Source organism: Clinocottus analis, unplaced genomic scaffold (assembly GCF_023055335.1).
Source record: "Clinocottus analis isolate CAN_PGR_092001 unplaced genomic scaffold, fCliAna1.0.p SCAF_20, whole genome shotgun sequence".
NCBI lineage: Eukaryota > Metazoa > Chordata > Actinopteri > Perciformes > Cottidae > Clinocottus > Clinocottus analis.
Window position 1 is genome coordinate 3,503,476 of NW_027175932.1, and position 26,911 is coordinate 3,530,386.

The following is a 26,911-nucleotide window of genomic DNA, read 5'->3' on the forward strand; positions in this document are numbered from 1 at the left end:
AGAAGGCAATGCACACCTTGGAGCATACAAACTATTCCTCTCTTTAATGGCGTTTTTAGAGTTTCCTGTTATGTTTTTGGTGACATAATGACCGAACATCGGCATGTATACGTATACTTTTTTGCATACAATCACTGCATTGTGCGTCCTTGCACTTGATAACGCACTTCCATCTTCACATTTATTTGCTTTCTGGCTGAAAAAAGGAGATCGACATCAAAATGAAACCAGCAGCAGCTTTAATTAATATCAAGCGGCTAGCAGTTTCCCCTTGCTGCGGCCTTTATGCTAAGCTAACCTCTTAGCGTTAGATTTATATTCATCATACGGTCATGAGAGTGAAATCGATCTCCTCGCCTAACTCTCGGCGTGAACGCAAACTAATAAATACATTTCCCAAAATGTCAAACCGTGACGTAAAGTTCAGTCACAAATGAAAATGAAGATACTCGAGTATTTGATCGATTCTACAGCGGGGGATTGTGCACCTGCCGCATCCGCCTGTCTGCATTCATCTTCACTTTGTGTTTGAACATGTGCCTGTGCGTGTGTGTGTGTGTGTGTGTGTGTGTGTGTGTAGCGTCTATGTGTGCTGCATATCCTTGAAGCGTCGAAAATAATAAGTGTGTGTGAGAGAAAGAGACAAACAATGAAAGTGTACGAGTGTGTGTGGGCTCATCAAAGAACAGCAGCGGGGTTGAATCAACTCAAGGGAACCATGAAGAGCAGCGTATATTCATCATTAGCTTCTCGGCTCCCAACACAAACACACAAATATACCCAACGCACGCATGCAACATCTGCTCCCACAACCCTCCTGCCCACATCGTCGTCAGTGAAACCTGCTCTGAGCTGTAATCCTCACGGACTCCTATAGAGTCATGTTCAGTCAGTCAGCCGTCTACATCACTATGGCAATGGCCTAAATTCCTCCTCAGTGTGTGTATATTCATGCATACTGTGTGTGTGTGTGTCTCGTCTTTTTGCGTGCCAGCAGTGCTTTTGTCTACATGTGAAGAAGGCAAAATGTCCGTGTACAGTTTGCGTGGGTCTTGAAGATATTGTGTGTTCGTTTGGCGAGGACTTCCTGTCGGTGCCGATGTGGCGACCTCGTTGGCGACCTCGTTGGCGACCTCGTTGGCGACCTCGTTGGTTTGGAGAGTCGAGACACGAATGTAAAACATGTCTCTCGGATTAACGGGCGTTTTTGGGCCTCTTGCATGTTTTTAGATTAATAATTTAAATTAAAATACCCGGCAATCTTTGAAAAGCCCAGCAGGCCGTCTAACGATACGCTCCGCTGTTCCTGGTGGCACCGCCAGAACCCCAAAATATAGAGACTAATATACCCAATAACCTATAAATAAACAGTTTCCATTCACCAGCGACAAACTGTTGGCTGAAGAAGAGCGTCACAGCTTGGGAAGTGGGTTGAATTAATTAGTTTTTAATATTTTTTCCATGGAGGAGTCTGATAATACCTTCAGATCACCAACAAGTGGCCCTTTCGGCTTCGCTCGATGTAACGTAACAGATGAGATGTAAACATAGGTCACATAGCGTGTAAACCAGCTGCTGATGCTGCTGTTGACACATATTGAGTGGACACTCTCCACCCAGTGGATGGACTTGTCTAGTTAACAATGCTGCTGCTGCTTTGAAGCCGTGATCCCATTTAACAACCGCGTCTCTTTGACAATTGATGCCGAGGTTATCCGGGCATTGTCTGCGGCCTAAATATCGACCGCGGCTGCGTTGCATACTTACATTTCCAATATGATTCTCCTCAACTGTGAAAATGGCACTTGTTGTCTAATTAATTTGCCTCGGAAAAGGTTGATAAAGTGCTCGGAAAAGGTTGCCCGGAGCTTGATCTAAGGGCTCTCTGACACCCAGCAGACTGAGGGCGATTTCCCGCCGCGCTCGGCTTTTTAAAATCGGACCGGACACCCGGAGAGAGGAGTGCGTAGGATGGCGATTGTGTCGGAGAGACGCGCAAAAGGTCAAAACAAAGTCATTGAGAAATCGCTCCATTCAGGTAAAAATGTGCAGTTGATTAATGGAAAAAATGGGCAACTCAATGCGCCAGAAAACAGACGAGTTAATATCACTGGGTGCATTAGTCAGCCTGTGTTTTGGATTCAAGATGGCAGGAAGGTGGAGGGCGTCGAGACATTTCAGGTCTCTCAGGGAGGATGAAGGGATGGAGGCCGATACCTTCTTTTGTATCCCTGTAATGTTGGTAATTGCAGTCTTTTTACCACCTGTATTATGGTGGTTTTGGAGGAGGGTTTAGGGCTTCAACCGCTTCCTCTATAAGCCACTTGTGAACCGTAAAGATGACTTGACACGTGATGGATTTCCTTGACACCTCCACGGGAAGCTTCCATTGATCGTGATGGGAGAATCGTACGAGAGTCGAGGTACTTATACACAAAATATCCTGTCAACTTGCTGTAAAAACCGTGGCGGCTGAGGCGGTCCGGGCATCAGACCCGGGCGCCTCCCTTTATTTTTCTGAGCACGTCAAACTGAGAAGAGGCCCGCGGGGTAGACCTTAAACACGCTGGAGAGATTATATATCTTGTTTTAGTGTGGGAACGCCTCGGGGTTCCCCCAGTAAGAGCTGGGAAACGGTGCTGGGTCGGAGGCGGGGGCATCTGGAGTACCCCGCTAAGCCTGCCGCCCCACGACCCGCCCTCGGATAAGCGGAAGATAATGGATGGATGGATGGATTTATTTGATAGTATCGCACACAAGTCAATGGGATAAAGTTAAAGGAGTTCAAAAGAAGGCCACCCCAAAACATGACGAGAACTCGGGGAAAAAGAAATCCAGGATGAAGCTTCTTTAACAGATTTGTCTTTCAATTGAGGATCTGAGAGCGATGACTTCTTTTTATGCTCCTTTATACTTTATACTTTAGTTCTCGAGGGAAGCTTCAAACTACCTCCAATCCCCTCAACGTGAGCTCCTCTGTACAAGTCAGAGGAACAAATATATTTAGAGAATCAAGGGTCATTGTTGTTTAGAAAGGCAGCGATTCCTAAGCCTCTCACTACTTCACCAAAAAAAAAAAGCTGTATTGTTTGTGTCTTGTGCTGGAAGCTAAAAAGAGTCACCCGAATCCTGAAACAAACAAGGTCAATACGTCTTTCAGATGTTTGGAGGATTAGTGCGACATTATATAACTTTGTTTCTCAAAGTTCAGGCTGATAAACAGATTAGATATCTCAGATGTTGAAAGTGGAGGGCATCCGTCCAATGATGGTGCTTCCTTGGGAACTCTAAACCTTTCCACCAACTTTTAAGACAATCGGGCCAAAAGACATTAACTCCTCGGTGGAGTGCTTGACGATAAATGTGATTTAATGTGCCTTACAGTGCAGTTCGGTGTTGTAGAAGCATTGGAAACTATTTCTTCTTCAAATCCGACGGCTCAAACTCATCATCACATGCGTAATCTCCGAATCCAGCTTCTCGTCAGGTCCGTGTAGCTTTACAGCAGAAGAATGAAAATGAATGAAAGAAATGAAAGAAGAAGCCCGTTCAGCCTTCTGCTCCTCCGAATTGAACATAATGGCGCTCGACCACCAGCGAGCGCTGGAAATCATCCTTTTCCATTACGTCTCTAAATAACAAGTGACCGCTGTCTGGCGGCTAACGCGGGGCAAATAAGGCGTCTTGTTCCATCCTGGGAGTTTATCGATTCCTGGTCCTTGAGAAAACATTCGATTTTTTTATTTATTTTTTCGTGTGTGGAGGCACCAGGTGGTCCAAAAACGCACACTTTTAATAATCTTCATGCCGATCACCGGATAGAGGGAATGAGTTTGTGGTGTCTGAAGAAAACCTCGGCAGACCGTGCAGCGCTGACATCACGTCTGTCTCCATGGCAATGAGGAAGAAACGTAGGCTGCTGGTGTCTGGAAGCCGTGTGAGGAGAGGAAGGGAGACGGAGATAGAGAGAGACGGAGAAAGAGAGTGTCGGAAATCCTCTAGGAGAGGCGTGAAGGAACATAGTGTCAGGAAGCGACCGGCTCTGAATACTAATATCAGAGGCTGTGGACGGACGGGCCAGCGCCGTGCACACACACACACACACACACACACACACACACAACACACAACACACAACACACACACACCAGTCAGTGGCGTGGTCGCTGCCGCGGTGTCTCTATCAGTTTTGTCAACAGTCAGTCGGTATCAAGTGAAAAATAGCCTTTGAGCGCAAATGTCACAGGAGCCAGTGGTGACATTAAACCCTATTGGACTAAAGCTTTCGACTGCTCCCTCCAGAGAGAGCCGTGAGAGGAGGACAGAGAGAGAAAGGGGGGAAAAAACTGATGAATATGATAACCTCCTGACACGTAAAGGTGTAAAAGACAAGCGGCGGCCATTTTGTTCCACTTTGTGCGGGCCTGAAAACCCATTGACACCTTTTTTTTTTAATAAAAAAGAAGGAAAAAAAATGTCTTTGTGCGAGTGAGCACGTAAACGCTGAGTCATCTTTGCAGAAAAGCTCATTCACTTTTCAAGACTTCCATTTTAAGTCACTCATCGTCGAATGAGGTCACACAATGGTGATTAAGCCTTCGGCCCGCGCTGCAATATTTATCGTATAATGAACCGAGACATTCGTGGAAACGCCGCCGGATTCATTTCCTGCTAAAAGCAAACTGCACATTCCCACAGCCGCAGCTAAAACACAAGTTGACTTTTTCATGATGAAGTAGTCGCAGGAAATGCATCGGCTCTGCCAAGCGAGCTCGACACCGAACCGCTCTATCGCTCATCTACAAGTACGACTACAAAACGGAGCCGACGGACAATTCTCATGAGTGCATTGGTTTTTAAATATTGCGGGACGTAATGGAACAAGAAACCGTGAGATAAAAAGCCGGCGACATGGATGCACAGCTCCAACTTCTCTCATTCATGCCGTTAGCATGACTCATGTCGTCTGCAGCACTGAATCAGATCATGGATAGTTTGTGTGCCTTCCCCAGTATTCTGGGACCACCGGTGAAAGGACTCGGACTGAAATCTGAATTAATCTTTATTTAAAGCCACCCTGTGCTTACGGCCTCATGATGGAGGTTTGTGTTGGCTGGAGTTGACCCGTAAGAGAGAAGCGTCCTCACATGGAAAGCGACAGCTTCTCTGAATCGATTTTTTTTCCTGAGATAGATCTCCTTAAATCTCCTTCCTGAGATAGATCTCCTCATTAGGGACGCCCATTTCCACCACAGAAAAAAAAAATTTGGACCAAAAAAATAATAATAATAATTAGGAAAAAATAAATATATATATTAGGAGCAAAAAAATTAATAAATTAGAACCCCCCAAAAAAAATAATATTAGGAGCAAAAAAAAAATTCCCTCTTTTTTTTGCTCCTAGTATCTTTTTTCTTTTTTATAATTTGGTCCTTTTTTTTTTTTTTTTTTGGTGTGTCTGAAATGGGCTTCCATACATTCCGATTCCGATATGTGATTAATATCAATGCCCAAGTGAAGTGACTGACTATTTCCCTCAGAGCGGAGAGGAAGAACACATTATTGTCGTCGCACAACCTTTGCATACGCTGCAGACGTCGACATCATAAAGTGAGAGCCTCATATCTTTTTCTTTCCTTCAGTTATGAATTTTCAATATCCGGTCGGCACGTCTCCGATATTACGCCGGCCTGGAATGTACGGAGAAGACGACGGGGTGGACGTCGAGAAACAGCTCATACTTTCTTTTGAAAAAAAAAGAGCAGCCATTGCACTCGGTGAATGAGGCAATGCAAAAGCGGCACACTTACCACAACATCAAATTCCCCTGATATGATATTACATTGATTCTGTAAACGACGTGATGTTTGCTGACATCACAAAGTCTGCCTAGGGTTTTGTTTTTTTTAATCCGATTCAACTCAGGGGCCTGCGATGGTTATGAAGACGCATAAATCATCCGCCTGTTTAATTCAATCCGTTACAGTCGCGTCAACAATAGTGTGACTTGACAATTTCATCACCGGCGCTCTGCGGAGAGGAAGGCGGAGGGCGCCGGTGTGCTCAGAACGCAGCCGGTGAAGGAATCGACGATCGTCACGCGGATGTGCGATTCCTCTTAAATCCGAAGATCTGTGAAGTGCAGACAATCTTCCAGTCTGCAGATTAGGAGACGCATAGTCTGCGTCTCTATACGATTGAACCTTTCCCATAATCCTCGGCGAGCGAGCATCACGGCTGCTTCTCGGGGACAATCTGCAACATGGACGCCACCGCTCGCTCTTTAAACGTCTACGTATTTACTGTTAAAACCAGCGTTAGCGTCGTTCTCCCAGCCACTCGTATCCAAACCGTAGAACTACAGGACAAGTGAGAGCGCTGCTCTGTCGCTCAGCGATACGATCTACGGGATTAAGGACTGCGATCTTCCTTTTGTCAGTCAATTCCTGTGCTTCTTGGCAGCTGCTAAGCAATGAGGATTTGACGACAAAAGATTGGGGCCGGTAATACAGTGAGGGATTTACGTTTTGGACCCTGGATTTCAACCTGAATCTCTTCCTCGCACAGCGAAGGAAAACAAACAGAAAAAGGAGGCCAACCAGTGGCTTTGAGCCTCAGGAAGAGTTGTGAGGAATCCCGCGCGATGGGATCTTGTGTATTTTCTCAACATCAACCTATTTTTCTTCTCTTTTTTTTTTTTGGTTTAGTCACCCATCTAAATATAGGCGTCTGGGAGGGGAGAATCATCAAAGCACTTTCTGGTTGGGCTCAGTTTGAATTAAATCCTCTCTTTCCAGGAAGTGAAAAAAAGGAAAGGGAAGGAGACGAGACACAGGAATAAAAAGGGACATAATTTGATGATCAAGCAAAGCAGACCGGTGGCCTGTTTTGGCGTCACGTTCCACTCGACTGCGGCGCGTTCTCCTTCCACCTGCATCCCTTTACACTCCAGATATCCTCTGAACGGTCGGAGCAGTACGTCTCTATTTGTGCGACGTGAATGTTGAACTCTGCAGACGGGAGGCTCTATTGTGTTGCACCGGCTTGCCGCGCCGAAGACCTTTGGACGCTCCATCAAAGCGCCGCTCCGCTCGCTGCCGCTTCCTCTTCACGTCGAGAGGCACAGAGCTGTCGATTCTCACATAGTTTCTGCATGTCATGTGACGAGGAGCAACCAATCACAGCAGCCAGATATCCTTTCTTTCTTTCCTTGTATCAGCCCGCGGTAAATACATACGTAGAAGAAGACATTCATTTAAGGAGGGATACCTGAGCTTTACCATCTTTCCCACCGACGATTTTCCTTTCCGTCCATTGGGAATGAACACTGCTGGGAATACATTCGTCTTTGTTTGGAGTTTTTTTAGACGCAACACCCTTAGCCTTTCTGAACACAAACAACACCTCCTTTGCTGCAGAGTTGTTGCAACTTAATGCATTGTTTCTGTCTTTCCATGTATGACTTTCATGTGTGGGTGGATGTCGAGTATCCCAGATAAGTCGTGTACATATTTAAGACCTCTTGTACGTGTGCGTGCATCTTCTGTCAGTGTAGTTGCGGCCTAAAAGGCACAAAGCGTGTGCGCCTAATCCAGTCCCAGTGCTCTAATTGGCTAACTGCAGCCATTTTCTCTGCTCTGGGGAGCGTGGAGATTAGGGGGAGTGTGTGCTCTGAGCTGCCCGGCGCCTAAATGAGTCACGGTGTTGGGTACAATGTCTCTCGGGGGGGGTTTGAAGGAGCACGCCCACGCGGCACAGAGTCAGACCCAGACGACCGGGCTCCAGACTACTGCGCCACAACCGACACGCGGTGGAAACGAGGTGAAACCCTCCCATCGAAGCTTCGCCCGTGCGAGTAGCTGAGGCCGGAGTTGAACCCCGCTCACCTGAGATTACCCGACTCCCGCAGTGCGCCCGTCCTGCCCCTCATGTAAGCATCAATAATGAATGTTAGCCCGCGGCTAAACAGCCTGTTAGTGTGTTCACAAACGCTCCTGGCTCGGGCAGGATCCTCCACACGTCTGCTGAAGGCCCATAATGCACTAGTAAAGATGTGGATTAGAATCATCCAGCTCCGGCTTTAACACCAGGCTTGAATTTGGTCTATTTAAAGCCACGGTGACTGAAAAAAGCATCGACCGAATGCATTGGAGAAAAGAAAAAAGGTACTATAGTTTCATGGCTCAGTTAGTGACGCACAGTTCAACACGGTTAAATCTACAGATGAAAGATGAAGAGAGAACAGGACTCGGTCCTGTGTTTTAATCAGTGTTGTGATTTGTTTTTATGGGATTGCAAGAGGACAAATTTTAAATGATGCAACACTCGTTACGATGCCAACGTTTTCAAAGTGAAGTTTAATGTCGGATTCATTTGAACGGAAAGGAGCACAAAACACACCGACGGCAGACACGGCGGCTCCGAAAACATGAAAAGATGCTCACATCCGACCATTTCCGGGCCCGCTCGCACAACCTCTGAGGGCGTCCGAAGCCAGCCGGTGCGACCAACGACCAACATTTGAGATGAGAGAAAGGAGAAGCAGAGGGAGAGCCATCGGGACGCGTTGGGTTGACACCGGCTCCAGTGATCTGACGGTGTTTTCCAAAAATGCCGTCCACTTTGGATCCAACGGCGTCTCTGTGTCGTGAGTATTCGGGTGGGCGATGCGAGCGGCTTTGGATGTTTGGTGGACGGACGCGTGGTGGCTGCTGGCAGAGCTTCTGCGGCTTGGCAGGAGCACAGGCCGCATATCACCGGTCTGCATCGGGGTCGGGAATAAAGCTCCGGATGAACGAGCCCACATGGACCGGCGAGACCGCCGCTGGGAGGCGTTGCACACTGCGGAGAGCTCGTGTCTCTCGAGCGATCGCTGCCTTTCCCCGAACGTGAGCCGAGCGTCTGACGCCCACCAGACCGAGACCGAAAAAACGCCGCGTTTAGAGGTTTTCCGAGTCGAGTCAAAAAAACGGCAACAGTGGCCAAACAGCCGGGAGGCGCTCCCTGATCGTTTAAGCCTTTCCTGTTCGAAGAAAACCCGTTTTCTCCCGCTGCAAAAGCCCAGGAGCTCTGCCGCACAATCGCACCGAGAAAAAAACAACTTTCAATTCATTTTGCTCCTGTTCTGCATTAGGAGAGCATGTATTGTTGAGCAGCGAGGGGACGCATGTGTGAATCTGCTCCAGTTTGGGAAGGAAAAGATCTATTTACATGCGTAAGTATCTACCAGGAGAGGTTGACGCTATAATCCCATTAATCAGCATAATTGGCTCATAATTGGCTCTCATCCAGTCCCTACAGATGCCATCATTCAAGCCTCAACATTATTGCGCGAGGCGTCTCAAACACTGGCTGCTCGTCCCTGCAGAAACGACGGAGGTTTTGATCTCCTCGGCTTCACGGTAGCGACACAGTCGGCCTTTTTCCGTCCGCAAAGAACAAACACACACGTCTCGCAGAGAGCCAGGCTGTTAACCAATAAACAGGCCGTGAGTAAAAAACCTGCTGAGATGAACGCTGGCTGCAAACTCCAGACACAAACATCTGCCCACGTCTCCCAAAAATACGAATTCCATCACTTTCTGGGCCGCGTGCGAGTGAAAGTGCATCCGTGTGTTTTAGATGTCGGTGAGCAGGTGGATTTGGGTTGGGTTTTTTTTGACAGAAGACACCTCAGTCCCGGTGACAGATGGGTGTTGCCTCCGGGAAACTGGACCTCCCCGTTTCCCGAGCACGAGAACAGACACGCTGGCCACCTAACACACTCGGGCTCAGGTTCGAAAAAGGAAAAGAAGCATCTCGCTGCTTGAGAGCCAGATGTTTCCTCCAGGAGACAAAACACAAAACCAAAAGGAAGACAGCGAAGTGGCTTTAGAGAATCGAATGAGTCTAATTCAATGTGTCGCAGCATGTTTGCAGGAATACGCGAGGACACAGACACAAGAGCCGATAACTGATTCGTCGGCCTCCAGAGATCGCCGAAATCTGGGTCACTTCCCAACCGGGAGCCAGATCCACGACAGAACCGGCGATCAGAAAACACTTTTTCCAACTCAATCCTTCGTGGGTCTCGACAGCCATTCCTCCCCCCTGTCCTCCTGCAATAAGAGCTGCGAGCGAGTCTGCCTTTTGATGCGCATTTGTGTGCACGTCTGTGGGCGAAATGCGCCGCACTGTTTTGTCTGGGGAGGTGCGCCGCTCGTGTCGAACAAAAGGAAACACGCTCCTGCTCTTTGTTGATCAGTATAACAATCTAACCTTGAGCAACCAGAGCATCCTCCTGCGCACTCGAGCGCGGCAGAAAAAACACAAAGCAAACAGCAATCGAGGTGAGAAGGGAGAGAGCAGGGGAGGAAGTAAGGGAGGGAGCCGGATGAACTGCTATTGGTTTGGAGGTGGAGAACTCTGGGAGAACCTGAGTGAGAGGAAGTACCACCGCAAGATGAGCTGTGGAGGAATTAAGACGCGTCATGGCATGTGGTTTGTGTAATTGGGTGATGACAAATTCAACACCTACCGGTTTTCCCTTTTTATTTTAATATTGTACGAGAGAGGAGGTGGATTCTGGGGCATGGCGGGATTACAGAGGAACACGGCGGAGCGGAGAGAAACCAGATAAACAAAAGCGCCACCGAGAGATAATTTAACCGAGCGCGGTGACAAAACACGATCCGTCTCGCTGCTTCGCTGTCTGGCGAGCGGTGCAGTCGCGTCGCGTGTCGCTGGCACAAAAAAAAAAAAAAAAGGTGCACCGCAAGCTGTGCAAGTAACCGCGAGGCATTCCAGGTCTCGAAACATCGCGTTAGCGAGGACGCTAGCGCCGCGACTCCCGAGGATTTTGGATTCGCCGCGACCACCTGGGAGATGTTCCTCTCATCAGAGCGCCGCTGGGTTTGTGGCGCCTGAAATTTTCCCGCCGCGAGGAGAGGAACTGTAACCTGCACACAGTACAAGTCATTCAGCGTAGATTTAAATATATTGGACATTTTAATGAACGCTTTAGTCACGCAATATTCCCTCAAAATGAACCCATATCAAAGACTACGCAGTGTAATTACAACTTAATTTATTAGAAAGAGAAAAAACTGAAGACAGATGCCTCTATATGAAAATGTAAATGCATAATTTCACAATAAAACACTCTTGGACGGCTGTATTGAAGCGGTAAAATGGAGAAACCAAACAAATGTTGACCTCGGACTCTCAGTTTGCTAAACGCATGGACGGAGTGGTCCTCCCCCGAGGTAATGACGCGTCAAAAAAATCAATGGCATGGCCCTTCAACCATGAAGATGAAAAGATTTTTCAAAGTAAAAGAGAAGAAAGATTACGATCATTTACTTGAAAGAGCACTTCAACATCCACGTGTGTACATTGAGCCTCACGGAGAGGAAAACGCTTCACGGTCAAGCTGCCGAACCCGCTGGATGTTTCTAATCATCTTCTTTAAAAAGATAATATGCAACTTCAACGCTGTGGGCCAGCAGCAGCAACAACAGGCTTCACGAGAACAGTTCACAAAGAGAAAAGGACTGAGATAATGAAAAGAAAAGGGATTGAAAAGGTGTATTATCCGGCGTAGCGTCGACTCGATTGCTTGACCAAGACGTTTGCTGCATTGCGCCAGAACAAGACGCAGCACGAGAGCCGCCGCTTTTTAATTTTTCACAGCCTGCGAGTTTCTTATGAAACCTTCTGAAAGCTGCAGCACCTGCGCCAGCCGAGACCCGAGCCTCTGCGCCCGGTAAAAAGAAGAAGAAGAAGAAGAAGCTTGCGGCGGGTTTCAATCACTCCATTGCTCCACGTTGCCATTTCCCAGAGACGTGCGTACACACTTTCTGCCGTAATATCATTACCTTCCAAATTGAATATGCGCGGTGTCAAGCTTAGTTAGGCGGATCGCGGCAAATAATGACACAGACAATCCGACATTATGATAGCTTTCCCTCGCTCGCCGGGTCACAGTTTGAGTCTCTCTCTCTCTCTCTCTCCCGCACATTCAATTCCCCGTCCCACTGATGTGGCAAAGATGGAATATTTCATTAGGGGCTTGGATAAACAGCATCAGAGCTCTGATGTGTGTGTGCGAGCACGCTCCCTAAGCAGACTAAGCACTTGTCTTGCCATTACCTAAAGCCACAGAGAGCGGCGGCGGCGGCACAGATTGGATCTCTGATTGCGGAGACCTCCCAGACTAAATGAATATTACACAGACCGCGAGGGTTGAAAATCAGCAACGCCGGCCTGCGGGACGGTTTTTTCATGTTTCTCTGACGAGGCCTTTTTCGGGCATCGCAGGGTCAACTCGATTGCACGGCTCGAGGCCGTCGCGCACCGGGGGGAAAGCGATGAGTTTCTTTTTACTGTCACGTCGGCAAAGGGCCAACTATTGAACCGAATGACAGAGCTATGGAGCTCCAGATCCCTCTGCGCTGCTTCTACGGGCTTTTTAGGAGCGAAAAGAAGTGCTGGAGTTCGCCGTCTTGGTTCGGGACCTCGGAGACAAAAAGATCGGGGTTGGAAGCGTCCCCGGTGTGCGGAGGCCTCCCGTGTCCCAGCTCGTTCGACCGGACTTGATGAGACTCACAAGGGAGGAGACTTGTTTTTTTTTTTTTATGTGCGATCTCTTCAACAGCCCCGGATTCCCTCTCTTCCTCCGTCCCTTCCTCTGCCTCGGCTTCAGCAGCCAATTACTCATTCAGCCCCAGTAATTAACATGAGGGATGGTGGAGCCTAATTCTGCTAAGACTAGAGAATTGTGACAGTGAAACTGTCTCTAATGAGACGGACCCTTGGGGATTCGCTCCTCTCTCTGTCGTCTCTGGCTCTGCGATGGCTGCTTGCTAATCGCTACGACTGAAACGGTGTCATTCTTTGAGTGTCTTTCACTGCAGATCAGCGGGTCGGCCAGTGGGAAGAGGCCACAAAGGGATGCAATCTCATGATGGGAATTGGCAACAGCACATCTGTTTTTATTATGAAAATATACATATATGATCATGGCTTAATCGCATGTTAAACATGAGGGTTTATGAAGGATAATGTGTTTTTTTCCCACACATATTCAGAAGAGGGTCACGATGTCTAACGGCAGTGGAGAGATCGTTGTTTGCATGATGTTTAAATCCAGTAAAAACCATAAAAGCTAGAGTATTTTTTTTTTTTTACATAGTTCAAATAATGTCAGTTGTGTCAAAATGCATTTGTTTGTGTTTCTAAATATAGATTTGTTTTGGAAATATCTGTGTTTGGGTGTTTATTCATAAAGAATTTATGAAAACACCTTTAATTTAAATACTTGTGGCTGGTTGACTTGCGTAATATTTTTTAGGCCCAATTTTAGAGATATGAAAGCAAAAAAAACCACAAGTCAACGTTGTATTGCAGAGTTCAAAGGTCAAAATACTGAGAGACGGCATGCTGACAAAAGTAATTCTCCAGATTGATGATTTGTTAATGAAGTTATCTGGATTATAACCAGGATACAAGATAACAGCAATAAGTACTCTCTTCCTCTGCGCCTAATCTCATTACTGGAGTACATTTGTATTCAGAATATCCCTCCGGTGTGTTTGTGTGCGCGCAGCATCGTCGTGGAGGCAGAAAACAGCCAAAAGAAACACCTTTTTTTGGGCTGCAAAGGCTCCTCGCATGAATATTAAGGCTGCGTCCCGTGAGCTGCTCTGTGGAGCAAATCAAACGCACCTCGGTGTCCTCAGCCCGCTGGCAGGCACACGGCGATGGGAGGAGGTCGACAGACGAGACTCCTCGAATGTCACACGAGATCAATGCTGGAAAAAAACAACCATGAAGACGTTCACCTTTGTCCCGGCGCTAATCGCTGTAATCCAAGATGGCGACGGCAAAAATCGCAGAAAGCCACAAGTCCGCAACGTCTCGATGACCGCTTCCACTTCTGTCCGTGTTTCCTGAGGCACAATTTACTGTGATGACGGGCGCTGAATGAGAGCTGTTGGTGTGAGAATGTGCAGCGAAGGTGTGAGGAGCAAGAGTTTTTCTCTGAGACGTAACACCTTCCATCGGTTGTACGCTGCTCAATATGCGATGTGTAAGACGCCAACAATCCTCTGATCGCCACAGCTGAACGGCTGCCTCTCGGCGCCCAGGGCTCGTGCGGCGGCGCGTGAGTAAGACGTACTTAGACGACTCCTCGTGGACACAATTAAACCATCAAGATCCATTGTTTTCTTTTCTTCCCTTTCTTATCCGGCGTTTTGATTGTCTCCAGCTCGAAAAAAAGAAAAGAAAAAGGAGCTGTCGTTTTCCATCACTACCACCTCACACGGATGTATTTCTGGAAAACGATGAATAAGTCACGGTAAGTGGCTCCACTCGGGCTCAGGTTGCAAAATGTGTTTGAATAAAATCAAAAAGAAAAGTTTGTTCATTAAATAGGACTCTGCCTCTCTTTCGTTCGCTCTCTCGTTCCCCTAAAAGACATCGGATCGTTAAAGCGAAGATGACGCAGGAAGGTCCAACGGCAGCATCGAGGTGAGGAGACCTGATGGATGTGTCTATCCGGCACCGTTACTGGAGAGACAAGGGCAGAGGAAGGCCGGATTTTGGAGGAGGAAGGGAGGGAAGGAGAGATGGAGGGTAGAAGGAGGGAGGGGAGAAGGGAGCATCTTTGTGCGATGAAGGCCAATTAAGGAGCAAATTTCACACTCCTCCTCCGTCACGTCTGTAGGGTGCATCTGCCGGCGAGCATCGCGTCACGCTCGCCGCCCGGCACATCGGCACCTGTGTCCCGCATTGTCAGTCACCTCCAGCATACACACACACACACACACACACACACACACACACACACACCGCAGACATCGGATATCTCGTGACATTTCTAAAAAAGTCACGTGGATCGTTTATTATTGTTTGTTTTTTTTACTCCTCATTATTCCGAGCTCATGAGTTTCGAGGAATTCCTCCATCAGGCGGCCGTGGGTTCGATTCCCACCACCGAGCGACACCTGGCGCCCCGCGCTGCGTTTCCGCACTCGTCCGACTCGGCGGTCTCCATTTGCAGAAAAAGCGAGGAGGAAGTAGGCAGACAGAGGAGGAGGAGGAGGAGGAGAGGAAGAGGAGGGGTACAGGAAGGGGAAGAGAAAGAAAGTGGGCTGAGAGTTTGAGAGTCGAGCCTTTGACGCAGACGGGGTGAGGGAGGGAGGGGGGGAGGAAACAGTTGCTATGGAAACCCCACCCGGCCTCCAATGAGTCGATGAGTAAGTGAGGGGAGATAAAAAGGGAACAGAGAGCGTAAATGGAGGGAGGACGGAGAGAGAGAGCTTTCCACTGAAGGTGTTTGTCTGATCGGCTTCACCTTCGTCAGAGGGAGGAAGATGTGAGAGCCGTTACTATCCATGCAAACAACAAACAACAGGTTATTGTTCCTCACTCAACAAAAAACAACCGACAATGCACAAGTCAAGTCCACTTCTCCTGAAAGCCTCCTCATTCATCTCCGCGCTGGGGCCCAGCTCAGAGCTCCGCGGTGAGGCCCTCCTCCCCCACCTCCGACTGTCTTGGGAGACTCACACTTCTGCCATTTATTAGGTTTCTCACAGAGATGCTAAATAATGAATGAAGGGGCACAGGGGGAGCTGTTAGTCTTTTTATTATCCTGATTATTACAGTCATCCATCAGACATCCGACTATTAAAAAACAGGAAACGCAGACAAGTGGCAAACCGAAGGGAAGGAGAACCGGGACAGACACCGGAGAGCAGATGACGTCGAGGAGAATTCGGCTTCGAGACTCACGAGCGTCTTTCGGCGTCGATTGTCGCGGCGGGAAAAAATGCGCGGCGACAAAAACAAAATGCAGAATGGATAATGAGAGGATGCAAAAAAAAAAAGCGGAGACAAAAAGGACGGAGCAGCAGGAGAGAAAGCGCAAGACGACACACACAGATTAATATTTCCAGCCACGCCGCAAGACCCCGCGACGATCAAACCAACAACTGCGGATAGACAGATGGACTTGCGGTGTGTGTGTGTCTCTCATTAGTAAACACCATCCGTATTGCGCGCAGTTGCCCCAGACATTAACACAAACTCGACGTCCCCGCGGGCATCAAACTCCCCATTAACTCGCCGTCTAGAGCACTTCCTGCTATACCGAGGCGTATGTTGTTTATGCATGCGTGTAAAGGGTTGAAACACGCAAAAGAAACACACACATTAAACCGGGAGGAGTTGACGAGCGCGATTCGACAGACACGCAGGCGCGAGCTTTAAAAAAAAAATAAAGACAGACGTGGGAACATCCAATCACACCCTTCATAAAGTTTGAGGTTTCCCCGAGCGGGGCTTCTGTTTAAAGGGCTCTGATCCGTCTTCACACAGCAAACATCATCGTGGCGAGAGGTTAAAAAGATGGCCGGTTGTGGTCGAGCGATTTAATGGAAGCGGTTCTTCTCTCTCTCTCTCTCTCTCTCGACAGTCACAGTTTTAAATTTTTCTAATTTTGGCTAAATCGAATTAGCTGAAAGTCCAGAACGTGACGCATGCTATGGATCCATACATAGAATGTCCAAAAAAAGGAAATAATGTGCACTAAGTAGCGGTTAAAGACTGGTTTCAGTGGTGTGTGAGGCCATTTAGAGAAGGTTAAGAGAGACCTGACGGAGCGTCGCTTCACCGTTCTCCCTGCAGCCGACCTCATCACCGGCTCCATTACTGCCGGGCGGGCAGAGACTCTTCACTAAGTGCTTCAAAAGGGGTCCGAAGAGCCAAAAGGTGACGCTCAGAACAACACACACGTGTGTGTGTGTGTGTGTAAGAAGGAATCAAGAGCAACAAAGAAGAACGCAACACGTCTCATGAATACATGCACAAGCGAGTAATGAGTTATATAATCCTGATGACCTTCATATTTTATTTTTCATCGCATATTCATTTCCAGAGGCGCTGCGCTTATTTATATTTAATTCAGTATTTGGTGTGTGTGTGTGGGGCGGGAACATGAGAGACACTTGTGTTTTTAAATCTTTCAGTTGATGTGCCCGAGCCTTTAAGTTATTTACTCTAAAAAGGTCTTTACACTAAGTACACGCGCTAAGTCAAACGCCGGGAAATGAGTTCAAATACTTTAAACTGTTTTCAAATTATTTATTTTTTTGTACCCGCTCAAGTTCTGGAGGCTTGAAATGAAAGCGTGCGCACACACACACACACACGCACACACACACAGCCTAAAAACTCTGTGAAAGTCATCTTATAAAAATCTATACATTTCATTGCCGTGTTTTGAAGTTCAATTCGACCTAAATAATTCAGCCGATCTCGACCGGTGTATCCCACTTTGGCGTCTCGACTCGTCTACACACACACACACACACACACACGCGGGCGCACACACACACTCCTCTCCGCTCTCCGTCTACTTGCGTCAAATCTGTGTGGATTACCAGACGATAGGCCTGACTTCACATGGGCTCAGGCTATTAACGCTTTGACCTTGGATTTCAACCAGGCAATTTGTCTGAGCGCTGGCACCGCCTCGGATGCCCCCGTCCGCGCTCCACCATTGGTATGGGTGGCAGTAACTCTGCCGCTGTCTACCCGTCAGCCTCCATCCCGGGTGGAGAAGAAAGAAAGAAAGAAAAAACCCCGCTCTCTTCTTTACCACTCAAGGGTTACGCTTACATTTCTTTGATGAACTACTTCAGAGCCGTCGCTTTTAATTCTCTTTTTCTCCCTCGCCCCCTGCGTCCAACTAAGATGTATCACTTGTCAGAGATCTCACCGGGCGTCCGTGTATCTTTATGCTCCTCCATTTTTTATCGGCGCGCTCCGTTTTTTTTAATCCTAAAAAAAAAGACAATCCCTCCACATGGTTTCTCCACATTTGACCCTTAATATAGTCCAAAAGTACAGCCTTTCTGCATCTGGATGACGGCATCTGATCGGAGGTAGGTGACCTTTGAAAATGTTTGGACTTTCTTAGCAACGTGACGCAGCTGACAGACCTTGACATGAATGTTGTACACCAGTAAAGACTTGTGTTTGACCAGTGGGAAGTATTCACACTTTTCCTGTTTAGTGGTTTCAACTGCCAGCATTTGATGATACAACCTCTCCTTCTAAGGTAACAAGACACTTTTCAGGTGGTTTTACATGAAAGAAAACATTTATTAAGACTATACTACATTTCCGCCACTATATCCCCCTAAATACAACACTGTTTCTTTAAATGTGTAGCATACGACGTGTAGACCAGGAAGTCCCCGCAGCACGACACCATTAAATCTTTAAAGGGGTATTTTGACACACGCTTCATTCACCTTGAAAATATTGTGCCTACTGTGATTGGAAAATTGCGGCGCAGCATTGTGATTAATTGTGCAGTTCCTGGACATATTTAGTGAAGACGGTGCAGCGAAAAAAACAACTACACGTGGAACACAAATGTGCACGTGTCAACCACCAAATGCCCGGGTCCGTCCATCAGGTGGGATATGAAAAGCCCGGCTCCGCTCATGAGCGTCTCTCTTGCCGTCGGCGGCACTGAGGCCCATTGTTGAAGCTTCATAAATGCATCAGTTAACCTCTCTCTCTGTGCAACAGTTTATCTGCAGTCCATTTACTCTTGTAGCTTTCATCGTGTGTGTGTGTGTGTGTCTGCCTCCTCAGCTCCCTTTCCCTTTTGTATCGCTCCCCCCCTCTCTATTTGTTCTCCCATTTGTTCTCCCTCTTTACTGTTCACCTCTTTTCTCCGTCTCCAATGCCTCACCGGCAGCGGCGGTTCTGTGACTGGTTATCAGAGAAAATTACGCTCACTGTTGCAAACAAATAGGTCCCCCCCCAACCCTCCACCCACCCGCCCGTCCAGTTTCTCCTTGTTGTATTCTGCTCATGAGGGAGGCGGAAAAGTGGCTCCAGTGAATTTGGCGAGCTCCTGGCCTTGAAGAATGCCCCTCCATTAAGGATTCAGGGGAGAGTTAGCCAACAGACAGCTGGGCCTAATGGCACGACTGGGCTAATGCAGCGCTAACACTCACAACACACAGATAAGAGGGTGTACACACACACACACACACACACAAACAGACACTCTTTAATATCACACAGCCTGTTGACTGATGGCAATGAGCATATGTTCGGCAAACACGGCAAACAGCAATCACAAGAATATGGATTAAACATCAGTAGGTCTAAGCTCATATAATCACCAGGGGGCTTAATAAGACTGATAAAGGCCACACACACACACACACACACAAACACACACACACGCGCACACACACACACAAACACACACGCGCACACACACACACACACAGGGTTTGAAACGCTTTCTCCAACTAAAAAGCCCTCCAAGTCGTATCTTTGATTGTCAACACGACTCAGCAGCTCGACTGTGTGATGCGGCTAATGCGGCTAATTGGAGACGGAGAGCCGCAGTCGACGCTCGATTCTTGAGAATCGAACTTCCGGACGAGCCGGATTCTCCGGCTAAACCGACACCACGGCGGCTTAATTGATTACCATCACGGACCGGAGGATGGGACTGAAGCCAATGGCAGCGAGGGGAAGCTGAGCATCTCATCGCTCCCTCGACTTTATTCAATGCCTACTGTGCTTTTGTGATGCGGGTTAGTGAGGAGCAAGCAGCGCGGTCAGACCGGCTTGCTCGGGGAGAGGCTGTTGACCGAGCTTAGCGGTCAAGCTGTCAGAGTTTTTGGAGAAAAGTCACAAGGCGATTTCAGAGAGAAGCGGACAGATATAGATGTACGAAAGCTATACCTATGATGTCAAACAGGTGAAGCTGAAGCTCACACAGAAAAAGTGAACCATCACATCAACTGGAGATCGAAAAACAGACGAAAACTAAGCAACCGCACTGATCCTGCAGAGCCCGGCCGGTCGGTATTCACTGTCACAATCATCAAAAAGCAAAAGCAGGATGTGAAGACATTGAGTATACGAGCATTAGCCAGCGTAGCATAGAGGTGCTAATCTATGCAATAATGTGCTACTCTGCTAATGTTAGCTCCACAGGCTGTTTTTTACATCGACGCGAGACATCGCGAGTCGTAAATTGTGGCGCTCGTCTGCAGATTGAGTGCACAGTTGCCGATGATCAATCATTTTTCTCGAGCCAGTGGCACTCGAGTTGTGGTGTGTAATTATGGAATATGGTATTTACAATTACGCCCCGTGGTCGGCAAACAATCTCAGCTGAAATGAAACTAGACTTTGACACAGGAGCCTCGGGAGGCCCTCCCCGAGGGCTTCCATTCAAGGAGGCGAGACGGGGTGTGAAGGTGTTGGGAGGCGGAGGAGGAGGAGGAGGAGGAGGAAGGTAACTCACAGGGGACGGTGCGGAGGTAGAGGTTGTCCCGGATGATCTGCTGCAGCTCGTGGTCCACCGAGCCTTTCTGAAAGCGCAGGTTGAGGTAGTGACGCAGGTCCTTGTCTATCACGCCCCCTGGAGGAAGACAAGGCACAGGAGTCAGTAATCAGAATCAGACCCCCACCCACCACCTCCCCTCCGCCTCCCATTCAAATCAATCACTCTGACATGGGAGGCTGTGTTTTCTTCCCCCTGCGGTCGACGTAGAGGAATGGGGTTGAGGGAGAAATAACCTACTCAGCCCTTGATCAGAAACGGGGACAGCCGGGTGTGTTTGCGGGTTTCGCAACAGAAATAAATTGCTCGACTGGCTCTCGTTTCCAAAACTTCGACAGCGAGCGGAGGAAGTCAAAAAAAAAACACTGCGGCGACAAATGACCCAGAAAATCCTGGAAAAAAAAAACCAACAGCAAACTATTTGAATTTTGCCAAATCCCCACAAACAAACAAAACACAGCCGACACTAATGAACACTCTCTGCCCTCCAATGCAGCGTCTGTCGAGCGAAGCCGCGGATTGGTGGAGGTGTTAATTGGAACGGTGGCCAAACACGTGTGGAGAAATGTCTACGCATAAATCACCCACGGACTCCCCGGGGGCGATTCTTTACTTCCAATCTCCTTTCTCTCTCCTGAGTCCTCTCCTCCCTCCTTCCCTACGTTTCCTTTCCTCTCTGCCTCTCACAGCCCTCCCAGTACTGTGAGCACTTTAAACCAGTCAATCTCGCTGGCTCAGCAGGCCAGCAGATGAAAGAAGAAGAAGAAAGTGATGGAAGGGGACGACAGAGAAATGGATGTAGGAGAGATGGAAGGCAAGGGCAAATCCCATGGGGGATGGAGGGGGGGGGACAAGGGGGGAGCCAGCAAAAGCGAGCATCAACGCCACCCCTCCCCCCCCCCAAAACAAACACTCCATCCGTCTGCCTCAGACTCACACGATCACATATCAAATGGAGGCAGGATGGGTCAGATGAAGGGAGGAGGGAGGGAGGGAGGGAGGAAGGGGGGAGTAACTGACGTTACTTAAGGGATTCCTCACGGTGCCGCTTTAACCGACACTCGTCCTCCTCCGCATCGGCAAGGGGAAGCAGAGAGACAGACGGAGTGGCTGCGCACGGCGAGAAGACATTCGTCTAACCTTCAGCATCCTCCTCGAAGCGGCAACTTGGCGCGGTGCCACGCAGCATTTAGCCCCCCCCCCCACCCAATCCTCCTTCCTCTTCCCCCCAAACACTCATCCCCCCCCACCCCCCCTCCTTCCCGTGATCCTGAGGCAGTGACATCCGAAGCGTGATTTGCCGGCAGAGCATACGTGTGAGCGCGCACGTGTGCGAGACAGACGCATCTCCACGGAGACGACGCACGGGGAAAGCGCTCAGACAGACGGCGGATGGAAAGGACGGAGAGGCGCATGAAAGAAAATGATAATAACAACCTAGTTTGGAAGTTCTCCCCCTCCATCATATGGGGGAGATGGATTATTTAGCACATTATGGTTCTTCTGTCGTGTGGAAATGCACACACGCACACACACACACACAAAAACACACACACACACACCATCATCATGCCTTAATCCATCAGAGCCGAACTAATTCACCGAGCTGCATTATAATCATGCAAACCTGCATCACAGGGTCTCTGTCGGAGGAGACGGACAGCCAATTACACATTTGCATGAGAAAAGAAGCCGAGCCAATGAATCTGCATCCTGAAAAGGTGAGCAGACTCACGCTCACACACACACACACACACACACACACACACACACACACACACACACACACACACACACACACACACACACACACACGTATTAACAGGCTAAATGGCACCTCTTGTGCGGACCGCGGTGGAGCAGCCGGTACACTGTCAGGTCCCTCTTTCCACAGGTTTTGTGATGCAAAATAATCTCCGCTGGAGGAAAACCTTGCGCCGGATCTTTGCCGTCGGTGTCTCTCTCTCTCTCTCTCTCTCTCCCACCTCCCTCCCTCCCTCCCGGTAGCGTCCTGTCCCTCAGGTCTCTCTCCCCCCAAAGTCTCCGTCTGCCCCAGATCCAGCCAGCCCGGGTAACCAAAAAAAAAAAAAAATAGATTCACCTCTCTCTGCACTCTCCAGCCGTGTGGAGGGATGAAACAGGAGAGATCGGAAGAACGAGTGACTGAGACGCACCGAGGCAAAGGAGAGAGTGTGTGAGAGGGAGAGAGAGAGAGAGAGAGAGAGAGAGGGAGAAGTGTGTGTGCGAGAGAGCGACCGTTGAAGCGCGGCTCTGGCTCCGGCGGTGGGGACCAATCTCACCGAGATCCTTTTTCTTTTTTTTCCCCCTCTCTCTCTCTTTGATCCCTCCAGATTTTCAGGTCCTACAATGCCCCCCATCTGCAGCGCGGGGCACTGCATCTGCTTCACATGCCTCTCTCTCTTTACATCCCTCCGCCCTCCCGCCCTCCACTTTATTGCGTCCACATGGCCTGGATCTGACCTGCCACTGTCAACAACGAAGCGTCTTCCTCCGGAGAGCAACAGCATTCAGACTAATTAGGTTGCGGTTTGTTGACTTTTCGGGCAACTCTTCTCCATCTGTAAGTTTTGCCCGTTCCAGTGATGCAATCTTCTCCATTTGTTCTCCCTCTTCTCTTCTTCTTCGGTAACGACGTCTATTTATTTCCCTCACTTGCAGACGATTTGCGAGTCCAAACACACGGCTTTGTTTTTCTTCTTCTTCCAAGCATCTTCATCGCAATGGAACAGAGAAAATGTCAGATTTTCGGGGTGTTACATCAGGATTTAAAGCGATAGAAAACACAGAAACAAGTTTGTCATCTTCATAAGATGCGTGGTGAGAAGTAGAGAGAGAAAGAGACTTCATTAGGTAGACCTCGGTAGTACCGGATTGCCTTTCTTCATGGTTTGGATTCAACAAATTGCTGGCAACATCCGTCAGAGATGTTGCTCCGTACTGCGATGACAGCGTCACGCGGTTGCTGCACATCTATGATGCAAATCTCCCGTTGCACCACGGCCCACAGTTTGCTCCGTCAGATTGAGATCTGGCGATCGCGGAGGCCATTTCTGCAGCGTGACCTCATCGTGGTGGCCGGGAGTGAGAACCCCAGCAGATCAGCACTTTCCTTTTTTTTAAAACACGACATCCCATGTGGAGTTTCTCCCCCATTTAGATGCTCGGCTTTGAACTCCAGCAGACGAATGTCCACACGCACGGAGCTGATGATGAGACACTTGTTTCAACGAGCAGTCAAACGGGCGTGCCTAATAAAGTGGCCGGCAGAAAAGCGTTATTTTCACTCGCGTGTTAACAGGACAGCAGCTCTGTTTAGTTTGATGAACGACTCCAACCAGAGGTTCCCAAACCGTTTCAGTTATTACTGGAAAACATCTAAGTCCCAAAGGGGCAGATCAATTACACTTTAATCAAAGAACAGGGCTGAATTGGATTCTATTGAAATGATATAACATTCAAGTTTAAAGAATGAAACAAATGAAAAACACAAGTTTAACTTTTCCCAAACTTTGCTTCTGCTGTATTGACTGAGAGAGAGAGAGAGACGGTCGTCTTCATATTTGGGATTTGAATGACGAAAAATAGAGTGTGTGTGTGTGTGTGTGTGTGTGTGTGCTTGTGTGTGTGTGTGTGTGTGTGTGTGCTTGTGTGTGTGCGTACATCAGCCCAAGAGGTTGATCCCAGCAGCAGAACCCGCTGGCCTGGAGTCAGTCAGGCGAACCAGAGCGAAGGAGGTCATTTAAACGAATGTGATGTTTTTTTTCTCCCCTCGCTCTCTCTCTCGAGGTTGTTCCTCATCAGTTCTCACGGGCGCCATCGTGACACCGCTGCCGACGGGGAGGTTTAGAGCGCTTGGAGGGGAAAGAGGAAAGGGGACCGCCGAGGCTGCGAATTGACAGAGCCTTTAGGAAAATCCAACGAGCCCATCGGCGGAAGCGTGACAGCAATCACCCCGACGGCGTGAACGGTCGCCGCGCATCCGTTGCCTTCGCGGGGAAACATCTCGTCCACTCGCATCGTTTCGAGAAGCTCCACGCGGCCGCGACGGCGGCTTCCTGAGCAGATGGTTGGATGAGAATCATTGTTGCCATGTACAGCCGGAGAATCCAGCATCTAAGCTCAGCAGGTGTCATGTAATCCCCCCGGGAGGCCGGGAGACTTGGAGGGAAACAGCCTGTGGAGAGTCAGGAAAAAAAAAAAAAAGAACACACACCAAAAAAATAACAAGCGAGCAGCTGGTTCCTCACGGGGATGGAGGTGCTGCTCTGCCTCTCAGACTCTGGCACAAGCTAGCGGAGCGTCTCCTCCTGTGAGCGGAGACGGATGGAGCGGCGCTCCGCTTTACAGAGGACGGCGGTTCCCGACACACGGCCTTATGTTCCTGCGATTCACTTTGCTTTCTGTCAATGTGAAATGTGCACGCCGCATGGACTTCTGTTTGCAGACACGACGGCCGCCGCCACGAGCGACACGATGAAGCGCCGCCGAGACTGAAACGTGAGGTCAATACCGCTTGAAAGCCGTCAAAGAAATTGGTGCAAATTGGTACTTTTTTTTTTGTCGATTCGTGTGTGCAGATGAAACACAGACAGTGTGTGAGACAAAGACGCATCGAGACGGTTTGGTCTTCAAAGAGTTCGTATCCGGCGAGGAGGGCGTGCCGACGTGAGCCCCGTCATCGGAGCCACGGTGACAAAATGTATCGCGCTCAGCGGCAGTCACCGTGTCGCATTATCACACTGTGCGTATGTGTGTGCGTGTGTGTGTGTGTGTGTGTGCATGTAAATCAGGAGGAGGGCCACCAGACAGCTGTTTGGATAATCAGACTCATTAAAAGATCAGGATGGGCTTACAACCTCGCCAGATTCAACACACACACACACACACACACACACACACACACACACACACACACACACACACACACACACACACACACACACACACACACACACACACACACACACACACACACACACACACACACACACACAGCTCTGTTGATTAGTCCTCAACCGACGAGTGTGATGCCAACAACTCTGTGGTGAAAGTGCGGGAATCCATAAAAAAACAACTTGCTTTCAGATGGGTTTACACACACACACACACACACACACACACACACACACACACACACACACACACACACACACACACACACACACACACACACACACACACACACACACACACACACACACGGTTTGTGTGACATCATCACACATGTGCAGTTGAAGCTTCAACAACTGAAACGTGTTCCCTTTAAAAGACTAAACCTCCGTTTCCTACGTTTTAGCGCCTTAACTACGAATCACAACCTTCAGATCAGGAGTCGCGCGTCGCTCTCGAGGGACGGACGAAGTATTTCTGTTGTTGAATCTGAAGGACTTGTCGCTGAAGGAGTTGAGGAGTCTCTGTATTTTGGATATCAAACAAACAGCTCCCATTTCCAGTTGTGCCGTGATATTTTATTTACACGGAAAGAAACGTGACTTGCCTTTTAAGAATTTACTCAAATCAGTCTGACACACACACACACACACACACACACACACACACACACACACACGTCGTCTCTCCAGCTCTCAGAGTCCCACAGGTGATTACGTAGCTCTCCTTCCCTTCTGTCGCTTTAATGCCGGCCCGGCATCCCAACACGTACGCCTCCATTTATATGTGAGCGGTGGAAAAAAAAGGGATCCGATCACTCTTTTTGCATGAAATGTTGTTTTCTGATGTCATTGCCGTCTGTGCATGTAAAAACGTGGAAGGGATGGGCGTACGAGGGCACGGTCGTCAAAGTCTAACGTCCCGACATCTGTTATTTGCCGGATCCAAGTTCGTTTGGCGGAACTTCATTTGAACCCGTTTTCACACAAAAAGCTTGTGATCACACGAGGTTTCGCTCGTGGGATGGAGCGCAGCAGCTGCTGGACGAAGCCCTGACGCTCCACCCACCGGGGCTTTAATGAGAGCATGCATGTCGTAGGAAACACTGGGGCATTGGTGCTGCTCACGCTGGGAATGGATCCCCCCCCCATGTGAGTCTGTACGAGTGTGATACGGCTCAACATGGTTTTCTTAAGGGTGGATGTCTGAAGAAGATCAATCCACACAGAGCGGCGTTCATCAATACACGCCGTGATATGTGCCAAAGGCTGGGTGAGGATTGCTTTTTTTTTTAAAACCACATAAAGAATTACGAGGTGGCTGTCAAATTTCACGCCCTCTCCAACTCTGTGACGGGCGTCTACGCGGGAAAACACACATTTTCTAACAAGTGCTGCACAAAACATACGAGGATTTCTCCGCCGCCACTGATGAAAGGATTTAAATTCACTAAGTAAAATGATTTAAAAGTCTCTTTTTGAACGTGCGAGACGGGATTGCTTCAAAACAAAATGACATATGAATGTATTTCACACGGGGACAACTGCAAATTAACCGGACCGCCAAACAGGTGAAGCCGTCCTCTGCTATATTTAAGCATCCAAAACCTGGGGAAGCTCGCCGTTGCTC

The 26,911-nt window shown here is 48.7% G+C and overlaps 1 protein-coding gene across 10 annotated transcripts in view; it reads right to left on the reverse strand.

Moving 5' to 3' along the window:
* magi2a (membrane associated guanylate kinase, WW and PDZ domain containing 2a) overlaps window positions 1-26,911 on the reverse strand; it is a 170,930-nt gene that overhangs the window by 99,303 nt on the left and 44,716 nt on the right. For 8 of the 10 annotated variants that reach the window (XM_068586020.1, XM_068586017.1, XM_068586015.1 and 5 more), the window contains exon 2: window positions 20,333-20,449. In XM_068586020.1, coding sequence (XP_068442121.1) covers window positions 20,333-20,449 — 117 coding nt within the window. Of the gene's footprint in view, window positions 1-20,332; window positions 20,450-21,391; window positions 21,443-22,208; window positions 22,603-26,911 lie in introns of those variants that run through there. The other 2 variants (XM_068586018.1, XM_068586019.1) reach the window with 2 other exon arrangements.